General features: G+C 37.1%; 1 protein-coding gene across 12 annotated transcripts in view; it reads left to right on the top strand.

The window, feature by feature from the left end:
• pcdh15 (protocadherin related 15) overlaps nt 1-25,197 on the top strand; it is a 1,032,943-nt gene that overhangs the window by 670,021 nt on the left and 337,725 nt on the right. For 11 of the 12 annotated variants that reach the window (XR_010005016.1, XM_062977492.1, XM_062977488.1 and 8 more), the window contains 2 exons: nt 14,879-14,998; nt 23,549-23,659. Coding sequence is in view for 11 of the 12 variants with exons in the window: in XM_062977492.1 (XP_062833562.1) it covers nt 14,879-14,998; nt 23,549-23,659 (231 nt within the window). In the remaining variant the exon portion in view is untranslated. Of the gene's footprint in view, nt 1-14,878; nt 14,999-23,548; nt 23,660-25,197 lie in introns of those variants that run through there. The other variant, XM_062977494.1, reaches the window with a different exon arrangement.

Below are 25,197 nucleotides of genomic sequence, written 5' to 3'. Positions count from 1 at the left end.
AATTGTTATACTGTATAAAAAGGAATAAAATAGGATTACTTAAAAAGTACACATTTCTCATTCTTTATTTTACTTCTTTTGTCTTTTCCTAAAAGGGATTGTTTCACTTTATCACTTGATGGATTTCAGTTGTCTGATTAGCAGTAGTGTAGAAAATAGTCACCATCACTGGTTGTTCCTAAATTTATCTCAGTTTTAGAACAAAACAAGATTTTTTGCTGCATAGTATAACAGTAAAAGATTAATCCATCATTCTTAAATTTCTTCGAAGTGGTTCCCAATGGTTGAAAATCATTCATGTCCTTAAAGTTACTGGCCTCCTTTAACATCTTGCAATCTAATTCTTCTTATCCCCTTCTTGTCCCACCCAGAGGGTGAACATTAGCATGACCAATTGTCCCTGGATATTGTATTTTTTTCTGATCATTCTTCTTACCAATCCAATTTATTTTGCCTGATCACCTATTTTTTTTTAAAAAAAAAGTCTATAATTGTCATTCAACTGAAATGAAATATTCCAGTTTTCTGCATTTTATGTGCTTTATTATTTCATGGTTTTTATTCTCTTCAGTGCTTCTTTCTTGGTCCCAGAAGCTTTTAATACACTGCAATAAATCTAGATCTAGATCTTTTTTTTAAATGGAAGCCTGTGTAATGGTCCACAATTCCATGCTATACATAACAATATGGAATGTATATTCTCAAGGCTGGTTTTAAGTTTTAGTCACACATTTTCATTTTTTAAAATATACTCCTTTGGGCCATCTCTATTCTTACTTCTTTTGCATGCATATGATGCCACTGCACATTGAGTTTCCAAGGTATTTATATATGCCAGTAAGTTCCACACTTTCATTTTGGATCTCTAGCTCCTTTTCTTAGTTCTGTTGCTTACCATGAGCCTGGTTTTCTTAAATTTTATTTTTGGACCAGGGACATTGCTTTACTCTCCTGACTCTTCCAAGTAATCTTTGCAGAGCATCTAAATTGTGAGCTACTGATACTGCATTGTCTGTTTATCACATGTTATTGACAATCCCTTTTTTGCAATGATACCATCATTTGAATCAGCAAGCGCTCTTTAAAATGGTTTCACAGTACAAATTAAAAAGCAGTAGGGAGAACATGCAACCTTATGCTTTTCTTGTCATGTTCTTCTTTCTATTTCTCTACCTTCTGTCATGTGAGTTTCCTCTTTCACTGCAGATTTCATTACCAGTTAAATGAATATCTCCTGAATCAAGACCTTCCTTTCCCACAATCCATTACCTTGTTGAGGTGTATTTTATTGGAAGCTTTCTCACCAATATAGCAAGCATATTGTACACATCCATATGCATGTATATAGAAAAATTACATATTTCATTGAGTAGAATAAAAGCAGACATGTCCAATGTTAAGAACTTAGCTCCTGCGGTATCAGAATATCTTGCTTTATTCTGCTTAGTTTTATTGACATTGTTGACATGCTTGTTTCTTATTGAGGTCAGAAGTGTTCTAAGATTTCATTTGTGTATTGTTGGAACATAGAAGAGAATTATTTTCCTGCTACACAATCACTATCCAGCAGGTGATTGGAACTGCATCTATTTCAACAGCAATGCTCAGGCTTTTGTGAATTTATGTTGACCTTTTGAGGGTGTAGAATGGAGCATACCATAAGTGTGCAAAGAGACCTGTCTGAATAGTATAGCAAAACATGAAAAATGAGAAGGAAGTAGACACTATATAGAACTTCTTCCAAGCACATACAGTAGAGTCTCACTTATCCAACATTCGCTTATCCAACGTTCTGGATTATCCAACACATTTTTGTAGTCAGTGTTTTCAATACATCGTGATATTTTGGTGCTAAATTTGAAAGTACAGTAATTACTATGTAGCATTACTGCATATTGAACTACTTTTTCTGTCAAATTTGTTGTATAACATGATGTTTTGGTGCTTAATTTGTAAAATCGTAAGCTAATTTGATGTTTAATAGGCTTCTCCTTAATCTCTCCTTATTATCCAACATATTCGCTTATCCAATGTTCTGCCGGCCCGTTTATGTTGGATAAGTGAGACTCTACTGTACATACAAATATAAGAGTGATTTTATGCTGTATTTGGGCTTGGTCCCTGTGTGAACCGCCCCGAGTCCCTTCGGGGAGATGGGGTGGGATACAAAAATAAAGTTGATATTATTATTATTTTATTGTATGACACAGCAAACAAGATAGATATGCTGGATTTCGTATCACAAAATCACAAGTCGAACACTTCCCAAATGTCTAGGACTGTGTGATGTATTTTCGGATGATGTGCGCAGATCCCAGTAGGGTGGCCTTTTGCAGTTGGCAGATTGTAATTTTGTCAATGTCTATTGTTTCCGAATGCCGGCTGAGATCTTTTGGCACGGCACCCAATGTGCTGATCACCACCGGGACCACCTGCACTGGTTTCTGCCAGAGTCTTTGAAGTTCAATCTTGAGGTCCTGATAGCGGCTGAGTTTTTCCTGTTGTTTTTCATCAGTGTGACTGTCACCTGGGATGGCAACATCAATTATCCAAACCTTTTTCTTTTCCACAACTGTGATGTCTGGTGTGTTGTGTTCCAGAACTTTGTCAGTCTGGATTCGGAAGTCCCACAGTATTTTTGCGTGCTCATTTTCCAATACTTATTATTATTATTATTATTATTATTATTATTATTATTATTATTATTATTATTATTTATTATTATTATTTTATTATGACACAGCAAACATTATTATTATTATTATTATTATTATTATTATTATTAAAATAAGATATATTCAAATTTTCTAGCAGTGTTTCTACTTCTACTTTCTTTAATTGCTTCAGATAAAGGTGAGTTATATCCCATACAGAATGTAAAATGTAGGCTGTTATAAAATAATTAGCATCACAATAGATGAACCCAATTTGAAATCGATATATTTCTCCACGAATCATTCTCAACACTTGAAAGAGTGGAGCATAGTGTTTCAAATTTTACCACTAGATGCCTCTCCCAGCACACAAGCAGCCCATAACTGCCATCATTTGCAAAATTGTGACCTCCACACACACACAACATAAGACCTAATGAGATATTCTCCATTGGCAGTTATTTTTAGATCTGTTTCTGTCCCAAAATATTTAGTAAAACTTTATAGCTTAATAACTCATTAAATTGTTTGTACTTTTTGTGTAATTGTGTAACATGTTGCCATATCTTGTCTTGAAATCAGGTCCATCATTTTGAAACATCCTGTGTATTGGAAATTACAATCTATTAGGGAGTGGGGTAACCTGTAAAATACCCTTTTCCTTTCCTCCTCCTTTCCTTTTTGAATTCATTTCTCTGATACATTGCATATTTTGTTAAATTTATCAAACAATTTTTTACATAACCCCACTTTGTTGAGGCTCAGCTCCATAGAAGCCATGATTAACAGGATTATTCCTGCACTTCAACAAATGTGCTATTACAATATCTTAGGGGAGCAATCTGCTTGTTGACTATGGACTATGGACTATAGAGGAAAGTTGATCAAAAGCAAACAAACTGAAGAAGCATAGAGGTAAGAGAATAGAAACTGTCTGGAATTGATGAATGGAAATCTCTCAGTGTGTACTTTGTTTGCTTGACATGCGAACCTCAGGCATCCAGGACCATTTTAGAATGTCAATTTCTTTATGGTTGAAGAATGGTGTCTCTCTGTTCGCATACTTGTTATTGTCCTTGTAGATATTTGAATCTTTCTGTCTGACAAGTGAAGATGGAAGTTTCCAGTCTCTTTAGTTTTCCACATCTACATTTTATTTTATTTACTGAGTGTGACAATTCTTCTTTGAGATGACCTGCAGTGATGTCTTTTGTTCTCCTTTACTACATTCATAGTTCACAAAGTGCAGGACACATGGATAATTCAGTGAAAACATTTCCTTAATGGACTAAGCCCCAGTCCCAGTTTTCTTCTCTCTCATTCCTTTTCTTCCTCTTCATCTCACCATTCTTAGTTCCACCCAACTCCAGCTTCAATTCATCACACATTTTAAATGGTTTAATTGAAGCAGTTAGCTAAACCTACTTCATTCTCATGTTGTGTCAGTTATGAAAATAAGGCACATTGAATTAACTTCATTGAGTTCAGTCAGACATACTTCTAGAAAAGTGAGTAGAGGATTACTGCACCTATTTCCCATGAAATCAAATTTTCCTTGGTAATAAGAGGCAAGAAAGATGATTTTAGGATTGACTAGAGAGGTCTAGAAAGGTTGAGCTGCCAGAACACATTATTGGATAACCTTAGATAATACTGTGTTCACTTGTTCCTGGGTTACTTAGATTGCTTCCTGAACCTTTGCTGCAAATATATCAAGTGTGTCAGGTAAAAAAAGAAATAGACAACTAAATAAATGAGTGTAAATGTTACTTTATTTCACTAGCCTGACAGTGCAAGATTAAGAGATTTAAATGAATAGGTATTAAGGTAAGATAGGTCCGGAGAATAATTAACTTGCTAAATAACTGATACTGACTGGAGATTCTGAAGATTAAACTTGGATCACTTTAAACATTACTTTATGCTAGCTCTTCCAAAAATGTTGTTAATTCAAAAAAAACGGTGCCAAGCCTGAAACATGGAAGTAAGAAAAGTGTAATGATTAATGTGTTGATTTTGCATAATTGGAATGCAAATTACTAATATGCATAATTATAAAAAAAATGAAGGGCTGGAATATGACAATCCTATTTACAATTATTAATGCAGCTCAGATCCATCACATGATAATTTTTATTTTTCAATATTTACTTTCCCTAAAATCTTCAGCTATGTTTTTCATAGGGATTTTGTATTTTGGGAATTTTATTAATCCCTCTATGATGCAGAAGTAATGAAAAACTAGTATTACAAGTGCCAAAATTTGTCATGGATTATAATTCCAAAGAACAGCAGGCCGCAGCACATAGATAAGTAGACTCATAATAGGCAGAAGACACACATACACATGCACAGTCAAAGCCTGGTGCTGATTCAAGATATTTTCTTAATGACAGAGGAAAGATTGGAATTGCTTTTTGATATAATAATAATAATAATAATAATAATAATAATAATAATAATAATAATACACTTTATTTATATTCCGCTCTATCTCCCTGAGGGGACTCAGAGAGGATTACAGGGTACATATATTGTAAACATTCAATGCCATTATACAATTGACAACAAAGAAAGACAGTATATAAACAGAGGCAAGACCTGTAGGCTGCATCTGGCCTACGGGCCTTAGTTTGAGGACCCCTGTATTAAAGGGATATTTCCCTTATTTCACTTGGGAACACTAGCAGAGTAGTAATATGATGCTTTTGTGCTGTTTACTTACTTAAACTATGTTTTCATGCATCTGTTCTCTCTCTCTTTATTCATATTTTAGTCTAGTGTTTCTTAAGCTATCTGATATAGCAGACTGGCAGGGTGTTTTTCACAATATTTCAGGAACAAACACAATATTTTTGTCTGACAACTACAATTATTTATTTCTGGGAAACTTGCCATGGACTGGCAGACAATAACTTGAGGTCCTGCAGTGTTCCCTAGACCAACATCTGATTAGTACTGTTTTAGATAATAGGAGATCATTAGTATTTGGGTGCTGCAATCATCTTTAGCTTGGCTGATAGTTTAAGGAAGATATAAAAAAAATACCAAACCAAAATAAAATGTTCCCTCTTTTTTCTCCCCCACCTCAAAATGATGAGTAGAGACAGACTCTATGTGTCTTCTTCTACGACTAGTATTTTTTTAACACAGCTTTGCCTAATATTCTCTACCCTGGGGAAGGGGCAATAGTTCACAGGCTATTTTGCAGTATGCTGTCAGAAGGAAATTGGTAGGAAAGCAATTTTGTGTGACAAAGGATATCATAAGACCATTCCATATATCTATAACAGTATGTCAGTTTTGTCATCGCAAAACTGATTGCTAAAACATAGTGCTTTATTATGGTGCAGAGCAAAACATGAAATAATTGATGCAACATAGTCACATGTTGTATAAACTCCATTATTATAAAGAATAGCTGTTATAGATGGATTCAAAAAAACTATTTTAACTTTTCTTTAAGTTTATAGCGTGTGTTAACCAAGACTTCATAACTAGGATTGTGCAATTCAATCCATTTTGGGTATCCAAATTTCAGTCGGTACCCAGATCCATTTCCGGGAACCTCCCAAAATCACCTAATGGGAAAAAGCCATTTTCGATTCAATAGCCAAAAGATCTGAGAAGAGCCGGACCATTAGCAGCAATGGGAAACTTATGAGGCTCTCCTTTCTGGCATTTGACTTAAGAAACCACCCTTCCTGCAATCCTCTCTCTTCTGTCTTTCAAGGAGACCTGGGTTTAAGGCAAGGACTTATGAAAACACCCTTTCTGGGGTCCTTTGCCTTTAATTTTTCAAGGAGACCTGGATTTAAGGCAAAGGCTTAAGAAACCATCCTTCCTGGGATCCTTTCCCTTTTGTTTTTCAAGGAGACCTGGGTTTGAGGCAAGGGCTTAAGGGAATTCCATGTGTAGAAACCAAAAGTAGCCATTCTTTTTTTGGCAGCCATTCTTCTCTTGTGGCTGGAAAAAATGCCACAACCAGCCAAACCAGCTAAAGACTGTTTTTGAAAACTGATCTGTGAACTGCACAACACTACTCATAACCACCTACTGTTACATTGGTTTATTCTATACCTGGAAAGGCATTCATTTGATATATTTTGGTATTGGTATGTCATTTGAAATAGCTTTTTAACAAAATATTATGTGTTTGGTTCAGTTTTGGAGAACCTGCAAACACCGGATGTAGAATGTAGAAATATTTCTCAACTGAAAATATAAAATCCATTTAATTAATAACAACCATATTGGGTATTCATGGAGAAAAAAATAAGGGTTTTCAGCATGTTGCTCATTGAGGGGTTTCAAGATAATATGTACCATGATTTTTCTGTGTAGGTTTGCTGAGAACTGGCTTCACAAATATTTTCTTATGGGATTAGTTCTTGGGCTGTTGTACTTTATGCTTCTTTAATACTAGCTTGGATACCCGGTGATGCCCAGGTTATTTGAAAAGTCAATTTTTTTACAATTTGTATGAATGGTCCAGTTAAAAAAATGCATTAGGCTGTGGGTGAACTACAACGCACATCATGACAGGTTAACTGCCTCAAACTCCATCAGTACTTAAAGTTGGTTATGTTGGGCATGTGTGACAATTTTGCTCTCGATGCATCATCAGTGGGGCTTTCTGGGTGCAGGATGAACTACAACATCATGGGTTAGTCCCCTCACATCACTCCAATGGATTCAGGTGGTCATGGGGGTTCTGTGTGCCAAGTTTGGTCCCACTCTGTTGTCAGTGGGGGTCACAGTGTGTCCGGATGTAGGTGAACTACAACTCCCAGAAATCAAGTTCAGTTCCCCCGAAACCACTCCAGTATGTTCAGTCAGTCATGGGGCTTCTGTGTGCCAAGTTTGATCTAGGTCCATCATCAATGGGGGTCACAATTTTTCTGGACGTAGATGAACTACAACTCTAAAAAATCAAGGTCAATCCCTCCCAAACCCCTCCAGTATTCAGTGTTCCAATGTTGTATACAAGAATCATTGCTAGCCACAACTGAACCTGGAATTTTTTACATATATGACATGGACCTAGAAACAAGTTGCCCTTTGCCATTTTCAATCGAGCACCAAAACAGGCTTTGACAGCTAAGGTACAGGTGATAACAGGTTATTTCTTGGTGGGGCAAAGTTTGTCTGTGGGCTGCATGCAATTCCAAACCCATTTTGGAAGCCTCAGCCTTGCTCCAGTACTGCTAGAGTCTCAGTCTCACCCAATTTTTACATGAAAAATAATTATCACTCCCAAATTGTTGGTGCTACAATGCATCAGAACAGCAATTTGGCTTCATTTGACCCCACTATATCCCACTAAAGAGAGATAACCTAAATCAATGAAAAATAGCTAAAACAAAATTTGAAATTACTTCCAGACAATTCCAGACCACCCAAAAACACATCAGTGCAGCCCATAACAGCTATGAGTATGCTGATGAAAAATTGCTAAGGTGGTCTGGAACAAAACAATTCATTTGATTTCCAGTAGACAGGGCATTTAGCTGCACATGTGTTTTAGACTTAATCTAAATGGACTAGCTACAGAGTAATTGGCTTACGGAAGGTAGCCTTGACCCATATTTGCAATTGTCATATAAATATAGCACTGAGAAAAAGGGATGTAAGGCTTGATCCCTACAAATGTGCCCTGACAGTAATTCCCTGCTTAGAATGGTCAATGCCACCAATTACAGTAACAGTTGAACATGAAATTCAGTGTTACACTGGCACTACAAGCATTCACATTACCACCTTGGTACTAATGTTTTCATTTAAATTCAAATGTTTCTGTATTATTAATCGAGAAAAAAGACATCAAGGTAAATGTTTTAGCCTGTGGAAGTCTTCCCTGAATTTTGCCAAACTTCGCATAGCTGTTTCTTTAGATGTCTCTTGCAGAATTCTCCCCCTTCCTGATGATGTGATTTTTCAAACATGCACTTAAAGAGAGTGCCTTCTGCTGCTATATTTTATCCACCTAGCAATTTTCACTTTCCCTTTGAGGAAGATTTGGGTTGTAATGTCTCCTCTGATCCCTAAAAATATTATAGGTGGGGCTGGGAAATTACTTACTACTATCAAACCTGACAGCTCCTAAGAGAATGTTTAACCTTCCAAGTTCTGTTAGCTTGATGGTACCAAACTACATAACTCCTTTCTGCAAAGCTATTCTTTTAAGGGGGGGGGGGTTCTGGAGGTGAGGGTGATGGAGAGAGCACTCCTGCTTTAGTCCTAAACTGCTGTGGATGTAAAAAGGGCAATTTCCTATACATTAGAAAGGGAAGCATAATTTGTTAGGTTTTTGGAAATGAAAGACAAACAGTTCACCCCCAGTCAGCAAACTACTAACCATTAACATTCTAGATATCTCAGAACGGATTAACACCATAGCTACTTGGAGGTGTGTTCCATAAATAGTCCTTATCTTGTTATTTTCCCAGAAGTATGAAGGGGGTATTCAACAGATGAAGCTGACTGATTTACTGAATGCAGATGTACAAACTATCTTTAATTAAAATGTTATAATTATGATATTCAGTTTAGTGCTGCTAGTTGCTGTGAATCTCCTAATTGAGACAAACCATTTTGTTTTGCTGGGCTTAAAAATGAAACATTATTTCCATCCATCAGAGGAGCTAAGATGTGTGACACAAGATAGGGAAACATATGTTCAAGGGTAGCTGTTAGACTTGTGTATCATTTTGGATTAAAATCGGAACTCGTACCACATTCGTTAAATTTGTGTATACAAAGTAATTTCCAACACATGCAGGAAAGGTGAGGGGAGAGAATTTAGAATTTGAATCACTTACTCATTTTTTTGTAAATGTTCTGTAATGTTTGGATGTGTCCCAAGGTTAGTTTAATTTTACTATAACCATTAAGCAAATTTGGAAAAGTCAAGAGAACTTAAAGGGCTTTTAAAATCTCATTCCTTTGGCCCCATCTTTGCCAGCGCCACCATAAGGAAGGTGCTGTGGGCGTGGCTAATCACAGACATAAGACACCCCCCAAAAGTAAGACCTAGGAAGAGGGAGCCGGCGGCGGCGGCGGTGGCCTCGTTCGCCGCCAGGGAAGGGGAGGAAGGGATCCCTCCTCCCCTTCCCCGGCTGCGAACGAGAGAGCCTTCGCCGCCCGGGAAGGGGAGGAGGGATCCCTCCTCCCCTTCCCCGGCGGCGAACGAGAGAGCCTTCACCGCCTGGGAAGGGGAGGAAGGGATCTCTCCTCCCCTTCCCCGGCGGCGAACGAGGCCACCGCCGCTGCCGCCGGCTCCCTCTTCCTAGGTCTTACTTTTGGGGGATGTCTTATATTAGACAATCCCCCAAAATCGCTACTAGGTCTTATTTTATGGGGATGTCTTATTTTCGGGGAAACACGGTAGTAGCTGTGTTGACCATGCTGCAAAATACAAAATACAGAAAACAGTGATACTTTTATGGGCCAGTTGAACACACAAAATACATCATACAAGCTTTTAAAGTTTCAGTAGCTTCTTCATCAGGCAAAGATGTTATAAATCATATAGGAGAAGAAAAGTGATTAATCATTTTGTTTCAGGTGTTTCTTTTGTTGTCAATTAAGGACCTCTTCACACTAACCTCCATTTTGCTCCATTTTGTCGGTGCTCTCTCTCGTTCCCCCATCACATCTGGGGAACAGGGCAAGACACATTGGCACCCTGTCCGCATCAGATGGGGAAAAGGGTGACAACAAGCATTGCCAATAGAGCTACCCAAAACATGACTTACTTTGCATCGGTGGTGAGAAGCGTCTTGTGATGCTTTCTCACTACTTTGGGGATCAAAGGGTTGTGGGGAAGCCAGCATCATCTGATGGTGCTCGGCAGGTGCCATCTCCAAAAAGGGGCCAAAAGCCCCAAGTGTAATAAGATCCTAAGACAGTTTAAAAGTATTTCAAAGAGGGAAGAGGCATCTCCTTGGCTATGTGGCAACTAGGGGGAAAATGGTAGTAGAAGAAAAGCAGTAAAAATTCAAGTGTTAGCAACAACAAAGTAACTTTCTTTGAGATACAGTCCGCATCTATCTTCTAAGACAGTAACTGCTCCTTTCTTAAAATTGGATTTAATTTGGCGGATAGATAATCCATACTCAATCTGCATGAGAAATTAGTTTAAAGTAGGTAATCAGAATTTTAGGAGAAGTCTACCCAGATTCATCTCTAGCTTTTTCACTTCTTAGACCCACATTGATGCTAACATACAGGAACCTCCCGTGTCATTCCACACTTCATACTACCAAAGGGATGAGGAATATTGGTCTCAACGATAGTTCTTTAAGCTTTCTGTGGGTTTAATTACCCAAAACTGCAGGACTTAAAGATGCTTACCTTAAGGATGCACACCAACTCTAACCTGTATAAATGTTGACACACACCTGCCAAATTAACTGTTCTAATTTAATGAACATTTACAAGGAACAGACCATGCCTGATTGAATTAATTAAAAACTAGCACTCACAAATAACAAGAATTTGCCAGTAGACTCAGCACAGCATAGAGGAAAATACTCGTATGCACATCTGAATTCAAATGAAAATTAAAAATATTTACATCACCCTAAAGTAAATGATTGCAACTGTATTGAATACATAGAGGCTTGGCAAATGCTAAAACCAAAAAAGGAGGTAATCATGGACAGAGTTATCGATTGATCCTAGTCAAGAAAGTGGAAGAGGACGAGACAAAGTATGCACCTAATTATGAGGAAAAATTGCACCGCCTACTCTTTGCATGCAAACTTACCCATACATCAGAGGATCCTGGGAGATGAGGAACCATCCAAAAGCCACCAAATTTAAACTCTCTTGTTTCCTGATGACTGAGGCTGTGGTTGTCCTGCAGTGGAAATGGGAATAGGAACAATGACAGTTTAGTGGACTATCTGGTCTTGCCCTGAAATTATTGTGAGTTGGATACAGGGATTGCTATTCCAGACAGACCCTTGGTTTTGTGATACTTTTAAACGAACCCAATAATGGTAACAGGGAGGCCTAGAGTGCATGAACAGATGTGTTATTTTTCAACACCATATATCCAGAGACACACAGGGAAAGAGATAGTGTAATATTTAATGAAGAATAATAAAATTAGAACTTATCCAGTTTTACAGAATTTTTTCCAACAGTAATGGCTGAGATAACTGTATTCACAGTTCTTGAAATTCTGCTGCAGCTGATATTATTTAAGTCAGGGAGTCCTGTGTGAAGATCATATAGTAATTGCCTCCATGCAGATAGACTTGTGAAAGCAATTAATTGGAACTTCAGGGTGGGAAAGAGAAATTGGAATTTCTCTTTGCATATTATTTGCCCCACCCCTGCCAAAGGTCAGTGGCAAGCAAATAATATTTTCTATGGACATAGAATATATTTGTCCTCTTGTGCCTCATTTGCTTCCTCTTTTTTAAAATAAATTAAATCTGTTCCATTTTGAACTTACAGGCATTTCCCTTCCTGATTAGGCATTTGTGTACTGTTTGTTGACTTTCCATTGCTCTTTTACAAATGTGCAAAATATGTTGCATTCCAAATATTGCAAATTACAGCCTGAACTGGTCTGTCAATTAAACATAGGCCTCGCCTTCACAGAATACATATGCCAGGAAAGGATAGTGAATGCAAAATGCCTATTTCTTTTTATTATTCTTTTAAGTAATTGTGAACTTGTGGAAATATTTAATTGTGAAGACTCAGTTTTGTGAGATTTTGATTGTGCAATTTCTCGGGGAGGAGAGGGGAGGCATAAAAAATGTGTGGTGCAACGGATCGGCAGGAGATATGTCCTCTCTGATACAATAAGCTACACAAGAAACTAGATCCTTGCTAGTTTCTTAAAGTGTTGGGTAACTGATTCGTGCCATAAAATGAGTGACTATCTTGGTGTGTTCCAGGTGAAAAATCTAAGCTACAAAAAGACTTAATTTTTTGTGAAAACAGTGGCTTGGACTGGGTCTACATTGTCATATAAAATGGTCTTCTCTGTGGTGGTCCCCCAATTATAAATGCCTTCCCGAGGAAGATTAGACTACTCCCCACTCTCCAAACCTTCTGTATCCAACTGGCTATTTTGAAAAACCTTTGACCATGTTTAGAATCCCTTATTGAACATATCTGAGGACCAAGAGACTACTTCACTGTGCACTTTATGAGACTGGTATCGATTGCAGTTGTTTTATACATGCAGCTATTGTTGCTTTTACTGATTTTAATCATGCGGGTTGTGATGTTTATGTTGGTTGTTATGGCTTTTGTGTCTTTGCACTTTTTTGTATTTTGTGTGTTTGCACCTTTGAGCCGCCCCAAGGACTTTTGGGAGATGGTGGCAGGGTATAAATAAAGATGATGATGATGATGATTTATATAAAATGTAGTATAGGGTCAATGTAGACCCATATAATACAGTTGAACTGGATTGAACAGCGTTATATTGGTCTACACCGACTGTATTATTTGGCATGTAGATCCAGCCCAAACCACCGTTTTCACAAAAAGCAAGATGTAACTCAAGAATAGAATCAAGTCTGTTTGCAGCTGATGAATAGGATCAGGTGCATTGCTTATTTTTCAAAAAGCCAGTAATCATTCCTGATATTATCACCCGGGGTTCTAAAAACAAGTCTGGCATTGCAAACCTGTCTTGGATTTCAAACTGCTTCTGCTGGCTTCTGGCTTCTTCAAGGGACAGATTTCAAAATCAATGAGACAACATCTTTTGTGAGTTGTAAAGGTTATTTTACAGTGATTTCTTCGTATTTTTATTTAAATGTATAACTCAGGAGGAGGTTGTTACGCTGTATTTAAGCCAAAGTGGAAGCAAAAACTTCAAAACCTATGCCCCTGCTGTGTATGAAGTAGAGTGTGGATCCGGCAATATAAAGTCCCATTGCAACTCAGATTCCATCTCATTAAAACTGGTTGTTTTGGACTTCATTTCTCAGAAGCTCGATACAGCCAAGCTTGTGTCAGGAGCTCTAGCAATCAGTATTTAAAACATCTGGAGGACTAAAGTTTGAAAAGCACTAAAGTATGATTCATTTTGACCCTGGTCTATGAGATCATCCACATATACAGGAAAATCATTCAAATGTGCCCAAAGACTTACTTTGTATCATCTTATAACCTGGACTTGGAGTTATCATAAAATTCCTCTTTGTTCTTTTAGCTTTAGGTTGTGAAAATAGGTTCAGTTTCTGTTGCTTTGCTTGCTTTGAGAAATTCTTTAAAAAGTGTTTTGGGAGGAATCGGGGACTTCTTTTTATTTCATTACAACAATCTTGTTACTTGTTTCTTGTTTAGTTATATTTTAGTTATATTTAGTTATATTTTCACTGCTTATAGAGATTATTCTCCTTAGCTGCAGTTGTTCCTGCAACTGAATCATGTCTATGTGTGATTCTTGATCTTCAAGTTGGAACTGTTATCTTAGACTGGATCTACATTGCCATATGATGATGTTTGGAACTGCATTATATGGTCAGTGTATATCCATATAATGAAGTCCTTGGCAGTTAAATTGCATTATAAGGGTCTGCATTATATGATAATGTAAATCCAGCCTTAGATATCTGAGGAATGAAGCCATCGTGAAAACATGGAAAGAAAAATAGTCTACATATAGATTTTAATTTTGTTGAATAGCTCTATATTGTTTACATTAATTAATATTTTATGCTATATTTCAAAAGGAGCTCCCAGTGGTGCAGCGGGTTAAACCGCTGAGCTGCTGAACTTGCTGACCAAAAGTTTGGCGGTTCGAATCTGGGGAATTGGGTGAGCTCCCGCTGTTAGCTCCAGCTTCTGCCAACCTAACAGTTCGAAAACATACAAATGTGAGTAGATCAATAGGTAGTGCTCCAGAGGGAAGGTAACAGTGCTGTATACAGTCATGCCAGCCACATGACCTTGGAGGTGTCTACAGAAATAGAAACTTAGAAATGGAGATGAGTACCAACCCCCAGAGTCGGACACGACTAGACTTAATGTCAGGAGAAATCTTTTACGTTATACTATATTTCATTCTCTTCATCAGACCTTCAGTTATAGAGCAGGATAGATAATTACATAAATAAATATTACATTGAACTTGGAATAGAATGGATGCATTAAAATTGGGAAGTGTTAGAATTGGTAGAATATTCACAAATCACATTTTGATTTTGAAACATTAACTTCTTTATGCCTCATTTTTGTTCTTGCAGTTAACACCAGTTGGAACTACCATCTTTACAGGATTCTCTGGGAACAATGGAGCCACAGACATTGATGACGGTCCCAATGGCCAGATAGAGTACGTCATCCAATACAATCCCAGCGACCCAGTATGTGATATTCTTCTTTTCAGAAATACGTTTATGTTTAAGACACAAAAATAAGAGACAGGCCCCATTCTCTATATCTTGCAGTTCATTTTCTTACATTTCGAAAAGACTTTGTAACCTCCTCACAAAGCACTTTGAAAGCAAGCTTGGTGCATCTGTCATAGTACTGGGTGAAAGGATAGACATGAGAGATAGTGAATAAGGACAGAATGGATTTGCACATGTGGTATGTCCTAAATAGTTGGTTCTGTATTAGTTTTATTTAGCATAATGCCCCTTGTTTGGGAAATTTGATATAATTCTTCCATTTATATACATGACAACTATCACATTTGGTTATATAATATTTCAACAATATATGCCTATATAAAGTGTGTGTGCAGCAAACAAGAATTTGAAACAACTTGTGTCACAATAACACACTACTTGAAAGGTTGTAAAATTAGGGGAGCTCACTAATGAATGTGGACAAACTAAGTATTCTGCAGCCTGTGTTTCTTTCTTCTTAATGTGTGAAATAATTATTTTTTTGAAAAAAAATCTTCAGATCATTAAATAATTATTGATACACATGAATAGCTTCCTAATTAAAAGTTAGAGTGAATATCCCTATTGACCTGCTCGTTTTTTAAGCCCCAAAACAGAGCAGATGTACAAATGAAACCTGAGAAAAGTATGTGCTTTTCTCAGTGAATGGACCATCAGTCATTAATCTTTTTTGATGCTTCTTATATAATCCTAAAATGGATGTGCAACAGGGACAAGGGGAAATGTTTTTCCCTGAGTCTCATGTCAGGCTACATCTCAGTATCAATCTTTGGCTGAATATTGTCTAGAAGTCTACTACAAGTGGTTACTATTAATAGGGGTTGTAAAGCATCAGGATGTTTAAAGTGAAAAAACTACTGGTGCTTAGGAGTCTGTGGGATCTACAACAAAAACCATTAGGGGACACATGGACTGGATTAGCCTCATGTCTTGTTCTAAAAAGGGAACAGCATCATGACTTCTACACTTTTATCTTTGTCAAATATTTGTAAAGAAGTTATAAAAGTGTTAACACAGCTGAATATAGTCAGAATATACCATTTCCTTTGATAACATGGATCAAGGGAGTAAAACTTACTAATATAAGAGATTACATGTTTACAACAATATGACCATATGCACTTGGAGTTTGGTTATCCATTATTCCAAGCAACTTAATAAATGGAAGTGAATATCAGAGTTGTATACTATCCTCCAGTCTTATATGTAAAGCATTTAATCTGAACTATAATTTATTGACCATAAGCATTGAGGCAGGGATCTTCAAACTTTTAAAGCAAAGAACCAGTTCATGGTTCCTCAGACTGTTGGGCGGAGGCAGATTATAGTTTGTTGGTGTTATTCTGTGCCTTCAAGTTGTTTCAGACTTAGGGCAACCCTATCATAGAGTCTTCTTGTCAAGATTTGTTCAAAAGAAATTTGCCTCTGTCTTCATCTGAAGCAGAGAGAGTGTGTCCACCCAGTGGGTTCAGAGCCACAATCTGAAGTTCAAACCACTATGCCCACTTTATGAATTCCTTCTCTTTCTTTTTCTCCCTTTCTTCTCTTCTTTTCCCCCTGTTTTCTATCCCTTTTGTCTTCTTTTTATCCTTCCCTCATTCGCTTTTTTTCTGATTCCCTTTTCTTTTTTTCTTTTTCTTTTCCCCCTCCTACCTCACTCCATTTTGGATGCAGCAAGAATAGGGTACAGAGCATTCCTTCCATTTTGGGGGAATAGAGAAAAGAGAGGAAAGAAAAAAAGAGTTAAGAAACAAGAAGAAGGTGGAGAGGATTTCCACTATTTTAGAGGCAGATAGAGAAAAGAAAGGAGATTTAAGAAGCACACTTTTAAAGCAAAAAAAAAAAAACCAGTTCATAGTTCCTCAGACTGTTGAGTTGGGGCAGATTATAGTTTGTTGGTGTTGTTCTGTGCCTTCAAGTTGTTTCAGACTTAGGGCGACCCTCAGGCAACCCTATCATAGAGTCTTCCTGTCAAGAGTAAGAAACAAGAAGAGGGTGGAGAGGATTTCCACTATTTTAGAGGCAGGTAGAGAAAAGAAATAAGATTTAAGAAGCAAAGGGGGTTGGAGATTATTTCCTGCATTTTAGAGGGAGATAGAGAGGAAAGGAAAAGAGATTTAAGAAGTAGGGATGTGCACGATTCCATTTGGTGATACCGAATTCAGGGAAATTTGGTGATTTGGCAGCCAGACTGCTGAAAACTGACTGGGTGGGGGGCAGCCAATGCTGCAGTAGAATCCTGAAACACCTTTTCACCAAAAATCCAACTCTGTCCAGGTAATCCAGTAAGTAAAAGTTTATTTAGAGAAGAGTATATAAAAATAAGCAAATCTAAAAAGGAGAATCAAAGTTCAAAAAGTTATTTCCAAGATAGCCAAGATTCCAAAATCCTTTCATATAGAGTCTCAAGAGTCAATCCATAGGTATATACATAAACATGATAGTATGAATCCAAGGCAGGCAACCTATGCCACACATGAAACTAGAAACAGGAACAAACTTAGCAACTCGAATACATGGATCCAAAAATGTAGGACCAGTAACCGAGAACTGTTCACCTGAATACAATGTTGCTCTCACAACGGATTGTACTTAAAAGTTCTCTTAGACCAATGAATTCCTGTCAGTTTTATTCAGATCAATTAACTGGGTAACTTTTAATAGGTTTCCTGCAGAGCGTATTTTGGACTCCCTGTTTTCATATAGGAAAAATACAGTAAATACATTTTACTGCTTTTTTAAACCGGTGAGATGATCAAACAAGATATTTTCTTCAAATTAGAACACATGGAAAAGTTTCTATGAATTGTTCTTCATTTTTTAAAATGAAGAACAATTTATTTATAGCTGAAATACCTCATTTTAGACAACTGGAACTTTTTTTGAAGTTCAGAACTCTATTGTTATACCAAGGCATGGATTTTCCTTTCATGTCAGGAACGACTTGAGAAATTGCAAGTCGCTTCTGGTGTGAGAGAATTGGCCATTTGCAAGGACATTGCCCAGGGGACACCCGGAATCCTGTGGGAAGCTTCCTTTCATGTCCCCGCATGAAGAGCTGGAGCTGACAGATGGGAGTTCATCCTGCTTCCTGGATTCAAACTGCCAACCTTTTGGTCAGTAGTCCTGCCAACACAAGGGTTTAATCCACTTTGCCAGTGGGGGCTCCATCCAGCATGGATATAAAAATAAAGCAAAGACAAAAGTAAGTGCTATTTCAAAAGAAAAAGGGAGAATTATTGTTATAATTTTAACTGGATTATTTTTTTCTGAGATACTCTTGGACATCCACCACCATTTTGTAATAGAAATTTATATTCTAAAGAACTGAACACTAAAAAGAATTGTTTAGATTAAAATGATTAAGTGCAGTATTATTACACTCATGGGCAAAAGTATCCTTTCCTCATTAATGGCATAGTTATCAGACAAGAAATTTTCTATTATCTAACATTTCAGGGCCAAAATCTGAGAGCAAACTTTGTCCTCTTGTAATGTCATTGTGATGTCACAAAAGTGAGATAGACCAAGATTGAGAGAAAGCTGTTACCATGTCAGTTGAAACAAGTATGATGTTCCCAGAGAACATCGTCCCTCTATGCTGCATTTATAGACTTTAGAGCAGCCTTTGACTCTATCTCCCGTATCAAGCTATGGGGAAAACTTGGGTCCACTTCAATAGATAAACGACTCCTGCAACTAATACGTTCCCTACATGAAGGGACCACACTGAAAATAAGATGTAGCTCTCAAGGCCACCTTACTAGGGCAGTTGAAACAGAGAAAGGCGTTAAACAGGGATGTACTCTGGCCCCACTATTATTTAACTTTTATATCAACTCCATGGTGGAGCACCTTTACAACTTGGACTACCACCCTCCAAAATTGGCAGAAAGGCACCTATCTATCCTGCTTTACGCTGACGACGCAGTGCTACTATCCAGAACCCAAGTTGGTCTGAAAAGAGCCCTGAGAGCCCTAGCAAAATATTGCAGTGCAGAACAGCTTCACCTTAACTTTCAAAAAACCAAAATTATGGAGTTCGCGAAACGACCCAAGAACCATACATGGAGACTAGATGGACACAACATCGAACAGGTCTCAAGATTTAAATATCTGGGAGTATTCTTTCACTGCACTGGAAATAGAAAAGTACATGCTGATTACGTAGCGGAGACGGCGCAAAAGAGCTCACACGCTATCCTAAAGTTTCTCAAGACAGGAGGAGGCCACTATATTCCAGCAGCTCTTAAGCTCTTTGAGGCAAAACCAATAGCACAAATGATGTATGGAGCCCAGCTCGGCCCCTACCCAAACTTTGCCCCTCTAGAGCAGGTACAATCAAAATTTTTAAGATCAACGATGCAAGTCCCCAGATGCGTCTCAAACGCCATCCTGCGTTTAGAAACAGGCCTCGTGAGAGTGGAGGCGGGAGCATGGATAGCCACTCTCAATTACTGGCTGCATCTGTCTCACTCGCCATGTGGCCTTGCCCCGCTAACTCTGAGAGATGAGTTTCAATCCACATGGAACAAGGTAGTAGCAACTAAAATCGCAACTCTAGGCTTCTCTCAAAAACATCTACTAAGCATGGGATGGGACCAAGCTAAGGTCCACATCAGACAACGGATCCTGGATACAGAGCGACAATCTGATTTAGCTTGCTCTCCAGTCTTTAACATTAGTGCAGACAACAGATATACCATCACTCCCATGGCTTATTTAACAAACCTGGAGGTGCCTAATCATCGTAAAGCCTTCACTCTTGCAAGATGTCACGCCCTCCCATCAGCAGTACTGGAGGGGAGGTACCGGAAGACCCCTGCTCTGGAAAGACTATGCCCTTGTGAGTCTGGCCATATCGAAACTATCGAGCACGTGCTCCTCCAGTGTATGTTTTATAGAGATATTAGAATCAATTTCATCACTCCTTGGCTTTTAAAACATCCAGGCCGCACTGAAAGATACTACACCTCTCTGCTGCTCTCAGACTCCTGTTCTGCAATAACCTATAGTGTCGCCAGGTTCTGTGCGGCAGCAATTTCCATCAGACGGACGATGACTGACCCCACAGGGCCTGTAGCCAGAGCAATCTGTTATAACTGAAAGACTGCAAATGCTCCCTCTATCCCCCTCCAGAGGATCGATATTTACTATTAGCTGACCCTGCTAATAGTCTGCTTTTAATTTGTTTTTATTATAGCATGTTTTTAACTTGCTCTTTTATCTGACTTTTATGGGAACTGTGATTCCCCTTTCGGGCACCTGTGCCCATTTCTATATATTCTGGTCATAGACCGTAATAAATTGCTAAGCTAAGCTAAGCTAAGTATGATGGCAATATCAATGGCGAACCAGGGAATATGGCTACCCATTGAGGTCTGTTCAACTCAGAGCATATGTGGCATTTTTTATGATTTTACGTATAGCACCCATGGATGTATACATTTAATATGTGATGCATCACTATAAGGCAATTAAACCCAGTCCCATGGAGAAGAATGGGTTGGAAGTTTCAATTGTACCATGTTTGACTAACATTTTGCAAACTTGCCTTCAACTAATCTTCAAGCCTTTTGTTGCTAATAAATGTTTGAAAGAAGACTTAATGGTATAATTTTTTAGTTTAAATCAGTCTTATGCTGATTAAATCTAATATTCTACTAATTTGAAACAATTTTAAGTTAAATTGAACAGATGCCAGTCCCAAAAAAGTAACCTGATTACAAACAATATATTGAGCAATAGCTGTGATCCTGTGTAAACTTCAGGTTGTATAATCCTTTAGACAAATTGCAGGCTCATGTGACTAGTATTGACTTTAGGGATGGCAATATGATCCCAGTGCTTTAAAGAATTATTCCTAAAATCCCTCCACATTAGCTTTTCTTTTAAATGCATTCTTATAGATATAAAGATTCATTGTAATAAGTTTCCACACATAAGCTTCTGTAGTTTTCAAAGCAAATAACTACATCAAAATGACTCACCACTTCTCTGTGAGGCTTCTCTATATAAATAAACAGCATATAAAGTCAATCTGTACTGTAATACCAACCCAAATATTCTGTTTTGCTCTATTTGTCACTCATCCTTCATAAAAGTATCAGACTGGATAATAATGCCAAAGCAATAAAAATATTAAATGATTTTTTTTATAAAACTAAATACAGCACATTTCTTTAAAATACCGTAATACTCAGTAAACACAAAACATAAACAATACATAATTTCTCAGTGTTGCAGAGTCACACAATGCAAAATTACACAGTATTACACATCACATCAATAATATACAGAATTACTATAATTGTGAGAACAATTTATTCACCTTTATTGATCACCCAAAAATACATTGGTAAACAAACTGGCCTTAACCCGGCCAGCCTCTTTTTTTGGAGGAAGGACATTTCAGAGCCACACCACACATTTACTACTGTTAGCCCATGATGTTTCAGAATGTTTCACTTATCAACAAATTTGTGGGGAATTTTCAAAGTTTTTATAAACAACATTTTTTTTAAAAAACTATCTCCTTGAATCTTTTATACAATGACACAATATAACAGGGGATCATTCCCCCAACTTTCAGAAATATTCATACATCTACAACAGCTATCTCATTGAATATCTCTCATATTAATGAATAGAACTTCCATTTAGGGATTTCTTCCTAGTCCAGCACATAGATTTACTTCCTAGAAGTCTCAGTCAGTCCTCCTCTTTGCAGATTCAACAATTTATTGAAACTCTAGATGATTGCTACATAGGATCAAATCTCTTCCCAATCCTGATTGGAGAGATGACAAGCGGAATTCTGGGAAATGTAGTTTAGGACAGGGCCTTTTGAATTTTCTGGCATGGGCCTCCTCGCCTTCCCAAATTACATTTCCAAGAATTCTGTGCTTTCTCTGTATCTTTCTCCCTGCTTCTTCCTTCTCTTTATGGTGAGAGGCAATTAATTTAAAGAGGAAATGCAGCCTTTTTGGCTTTGCTTTGCTTCCCTGCACTGAAAATGAAACTGACTTTGGGGGGCTTTTGAGATTTACAAAATTGAAACAAAAAAGTATTGAGTAAGTTTCAATTCTTAAGTTTTTTGGTGTAGGCCATGCCCACATGTCAGATATTGTGGCTCAAGTACGAATTTAACAAATTTGATATGACTTACAATAAATAACAAAAAATTGCACACCCCTAATGTGTAGTTTACCATTCAACAGTTGGTTGAATAAGGCTTCTCAAGTTAGGGACTAACCAGCAGAATGCCAGCCCCAGAATGCCTAGTCATCTTTAAGGGCTGCATCATGTAAACTACATTTCAGTAATCCAAATAAAAAGTTATCATATCATGTGTCATTGTGGCCAAGTTGTGTATGTCCTAGGATGACTGCAGTTTGTGCACTAGAAAAAGCTTAGCAAAGATAGTGCATTCTAGTGAATACACAGGAATCACCAATGAAAAATCTCGATCAGAACTTTAAAAATATACAAATATGCAAACATTAAAGCAGAATTAAATGTAACAGTATTAAAAATCACAGTTAAAATCCATTAAAACCCTATTAAAAGCTTTAAAAAAACCCACAGAACCCCCTGACTTGATCTTAAAAACCTTCTTCTTTAAAAGCCTGTCTGAATAAGAAGGTTTTAGCCTGCCACCAGAAGGATAGCAGGGAAGGGGCATGCAGAACAGACTTCCACAAAATGGAAACAGATTTGATATGCAGTCTTATGCTTTTCATAACTTTAATGTTGATGATCTAATTGTTAATTATTTAAATTACTTGTTTTAATTTGTTGTAATTGTATTTTATTGTTTGTTGCTTATATTTTTTTATCTCTGTTTTATACAGGCATTGAATGTTTGACTTTATTATGTTGGAAGCCACCCTGAGTCCCTTTGGGGAGAGAGGGCGGCTACAAATAAATTATTATTATTATTATTATTATTATTATTATTATTATTATTATTATTATTATTCCTGTTCCATTACCAGCTATGTGAGAATTGCCCAAATTATCCAGCTTGTAGACTAAATGTAATGTAAATTATCACTCCTTTCAGGGACTGATCAAGGGTGTTAGCTTATTGTTGAAATAGAAACAAACTCAACAACAAAAAACAAAAACAAAATGCAATGGGTTTTTTGCACAAAAACCACCACATATGAAATAGACAAAAAGTGCAACATCTTTGGATAATTGAGTTTCTTCAGTGGGATGTCTCATCAAGGACGCGAATATTCTTTGAATACTTTTTATATTAAAATGCAATTCTTACTCTGTTTCTGTGAAAACTAAATTGTGTTGCAGTCTTGGTAGAGGGGACAAAAGTAAATTGGATTATTAAAAATGTCCCAGTTACTTTTGTAGATAGATTATTTCAAATAGCTTGAATATGAGAATTAATATTATGATTATTGAAAATATTGCCTTTGATTGCAATTGACTAATCTCAGACTAATCTGACTAATCTGCATCCCTTTTATTATTTTTTTGCAGACTTCAAATATGACTTTTGACATTCCTCTTACATTGTCTGGTGCTGTAGTTTTGCGGGAGAGGCTAAATTATGAAGAAAAGACACGCTATTTTGTTGTTGTACAAGCAAATGTAAGTATGGCTGATTTTGCATGATTTGAATACTACTTGTGTTTCTAGCTCTTTTTCAAGAGGAAAGAAAATGTGTATATCATGTGCGATAGAAATGTGACTTTGTATTATTGACCATTTATTGTTTCTCAATAACCGACCCTTCCATTAGTATTCATTGTTTGATACCTGCATTAAGAATCTCATAGCTAAATGCAACATCATATATCAAATTTAGGCAGATCATCCATTTCAGTTTAAAAGAAAATGCAAGGCTTCAGGTAATTTCTTCTGTTAGTGAAATATCCAATGATTTTTCACATATGAAAATCAGCTTTGATAGGCTAGAATTTCCAAAAAGCAAACCTTGATTTTGACATTGTGGGTGGGATTGACGATTTGAGGGAAAACTGAGTTTTAAAGGCTATTTTAAGTGTATTTATTGTATTTTAATCTGTTTTACCACTCTGTTACTATTTACTTTTGTATTGTGATTTTAAAACTTGACCAAGTGTTAGACGCATTGAGTCCCCACAGGGAGAAGGGTGGGGTATAAATAACGTGATTATTATTATTATTATTATTATTATTATTATTATTATTATTATTATTATTTTATGTGATGGACTCTGTTTTACTATGTCACTGTATGTCATGCTAACTGGGCATCCACAAATAGGCATGTATGCATGGGGGATCCTATAATGAACCCCTAGTGGATATTAAGGACCCACAGCATTTGCATTTGTTTACTTGTAACTAGCTGTGCCCAGCCACGCGTTGCTGTGGCATTGTCTGGTGGTGTTGGTGAGAAATTGTTGAGGTAGTGGTGGTACTGAATGTCTGTTGTATAGTTGTCTTTATGTTTAGTATGCATTTGGTTGTTTGTGTACTGTGATAGAGGGGGTCTATGTCCCTGTGTAGTATTGTATAGTATTTATACATTGTCCGTGTGTTGTGAATGCTTGGATTGTGTCCTGCTGCATCGTAGAAAGGGTTGGGCTGGATGGCCCTTAGGGGTCTCTCCAAACTCTTGGATTCTATGCTTCTATTATTATTATTATTATTATTATTATTATTATTATTATTATTATTATTATTATCTTCATCATCATTATTATGTAGAGGCTGGATGGCCATCTGTCAGGAGTGCTTGGATTGTGTCCTCCTGCATGGTAGAAGGAAGTTGATCTGGATGATCCTTAGGGGTCACTCCAAACCTTAGTATTGTATGATGTTGTTGTTGTTGTTGTTGTTGTTAGTAGTATTAGTATTGAGAGGCTGGGTGGCCATCTGTTGGGAGTGCTTGGATTGTGTCCTGCATGACAGAATTGGGTTGGGCTGGATAAGTGAGACTCTACTGTATATTTATAATCTTATATTATCTGTTTAGAACTGGATTATCTTAGGCCCTTTCTACACAGCTTTAGAGAATTATCTGGCAGTGTGGAGTCAAGATAATCCAGTTCAAAGCAGATAATATAAGATTCTAAATGGGTTATATAGCTGTTTGGAAGGGCCTTGAGTCTACACTGCCATATAATCCAGTTAAAATCTGA

Source organism: Anolis carolinensis, chromosome 3, assembly GCF_035594765.1.
Source record: "Anolis carolinensis isolate JA03-04 chromosome 3, rAnoCar3.1.pri, whole genome shotgun sequence".
NCBI lineage: Eukaryota > Metazoa > Chordata > Lepidosauria > Squamata > Dactyloidae > Anolis > Anolis carolinensis.
The sequence above is the reverse complement of the archived record's forward strand: the minus strand, read 5'-3'. Positions and strand labels throughout refer to the sequence as shown.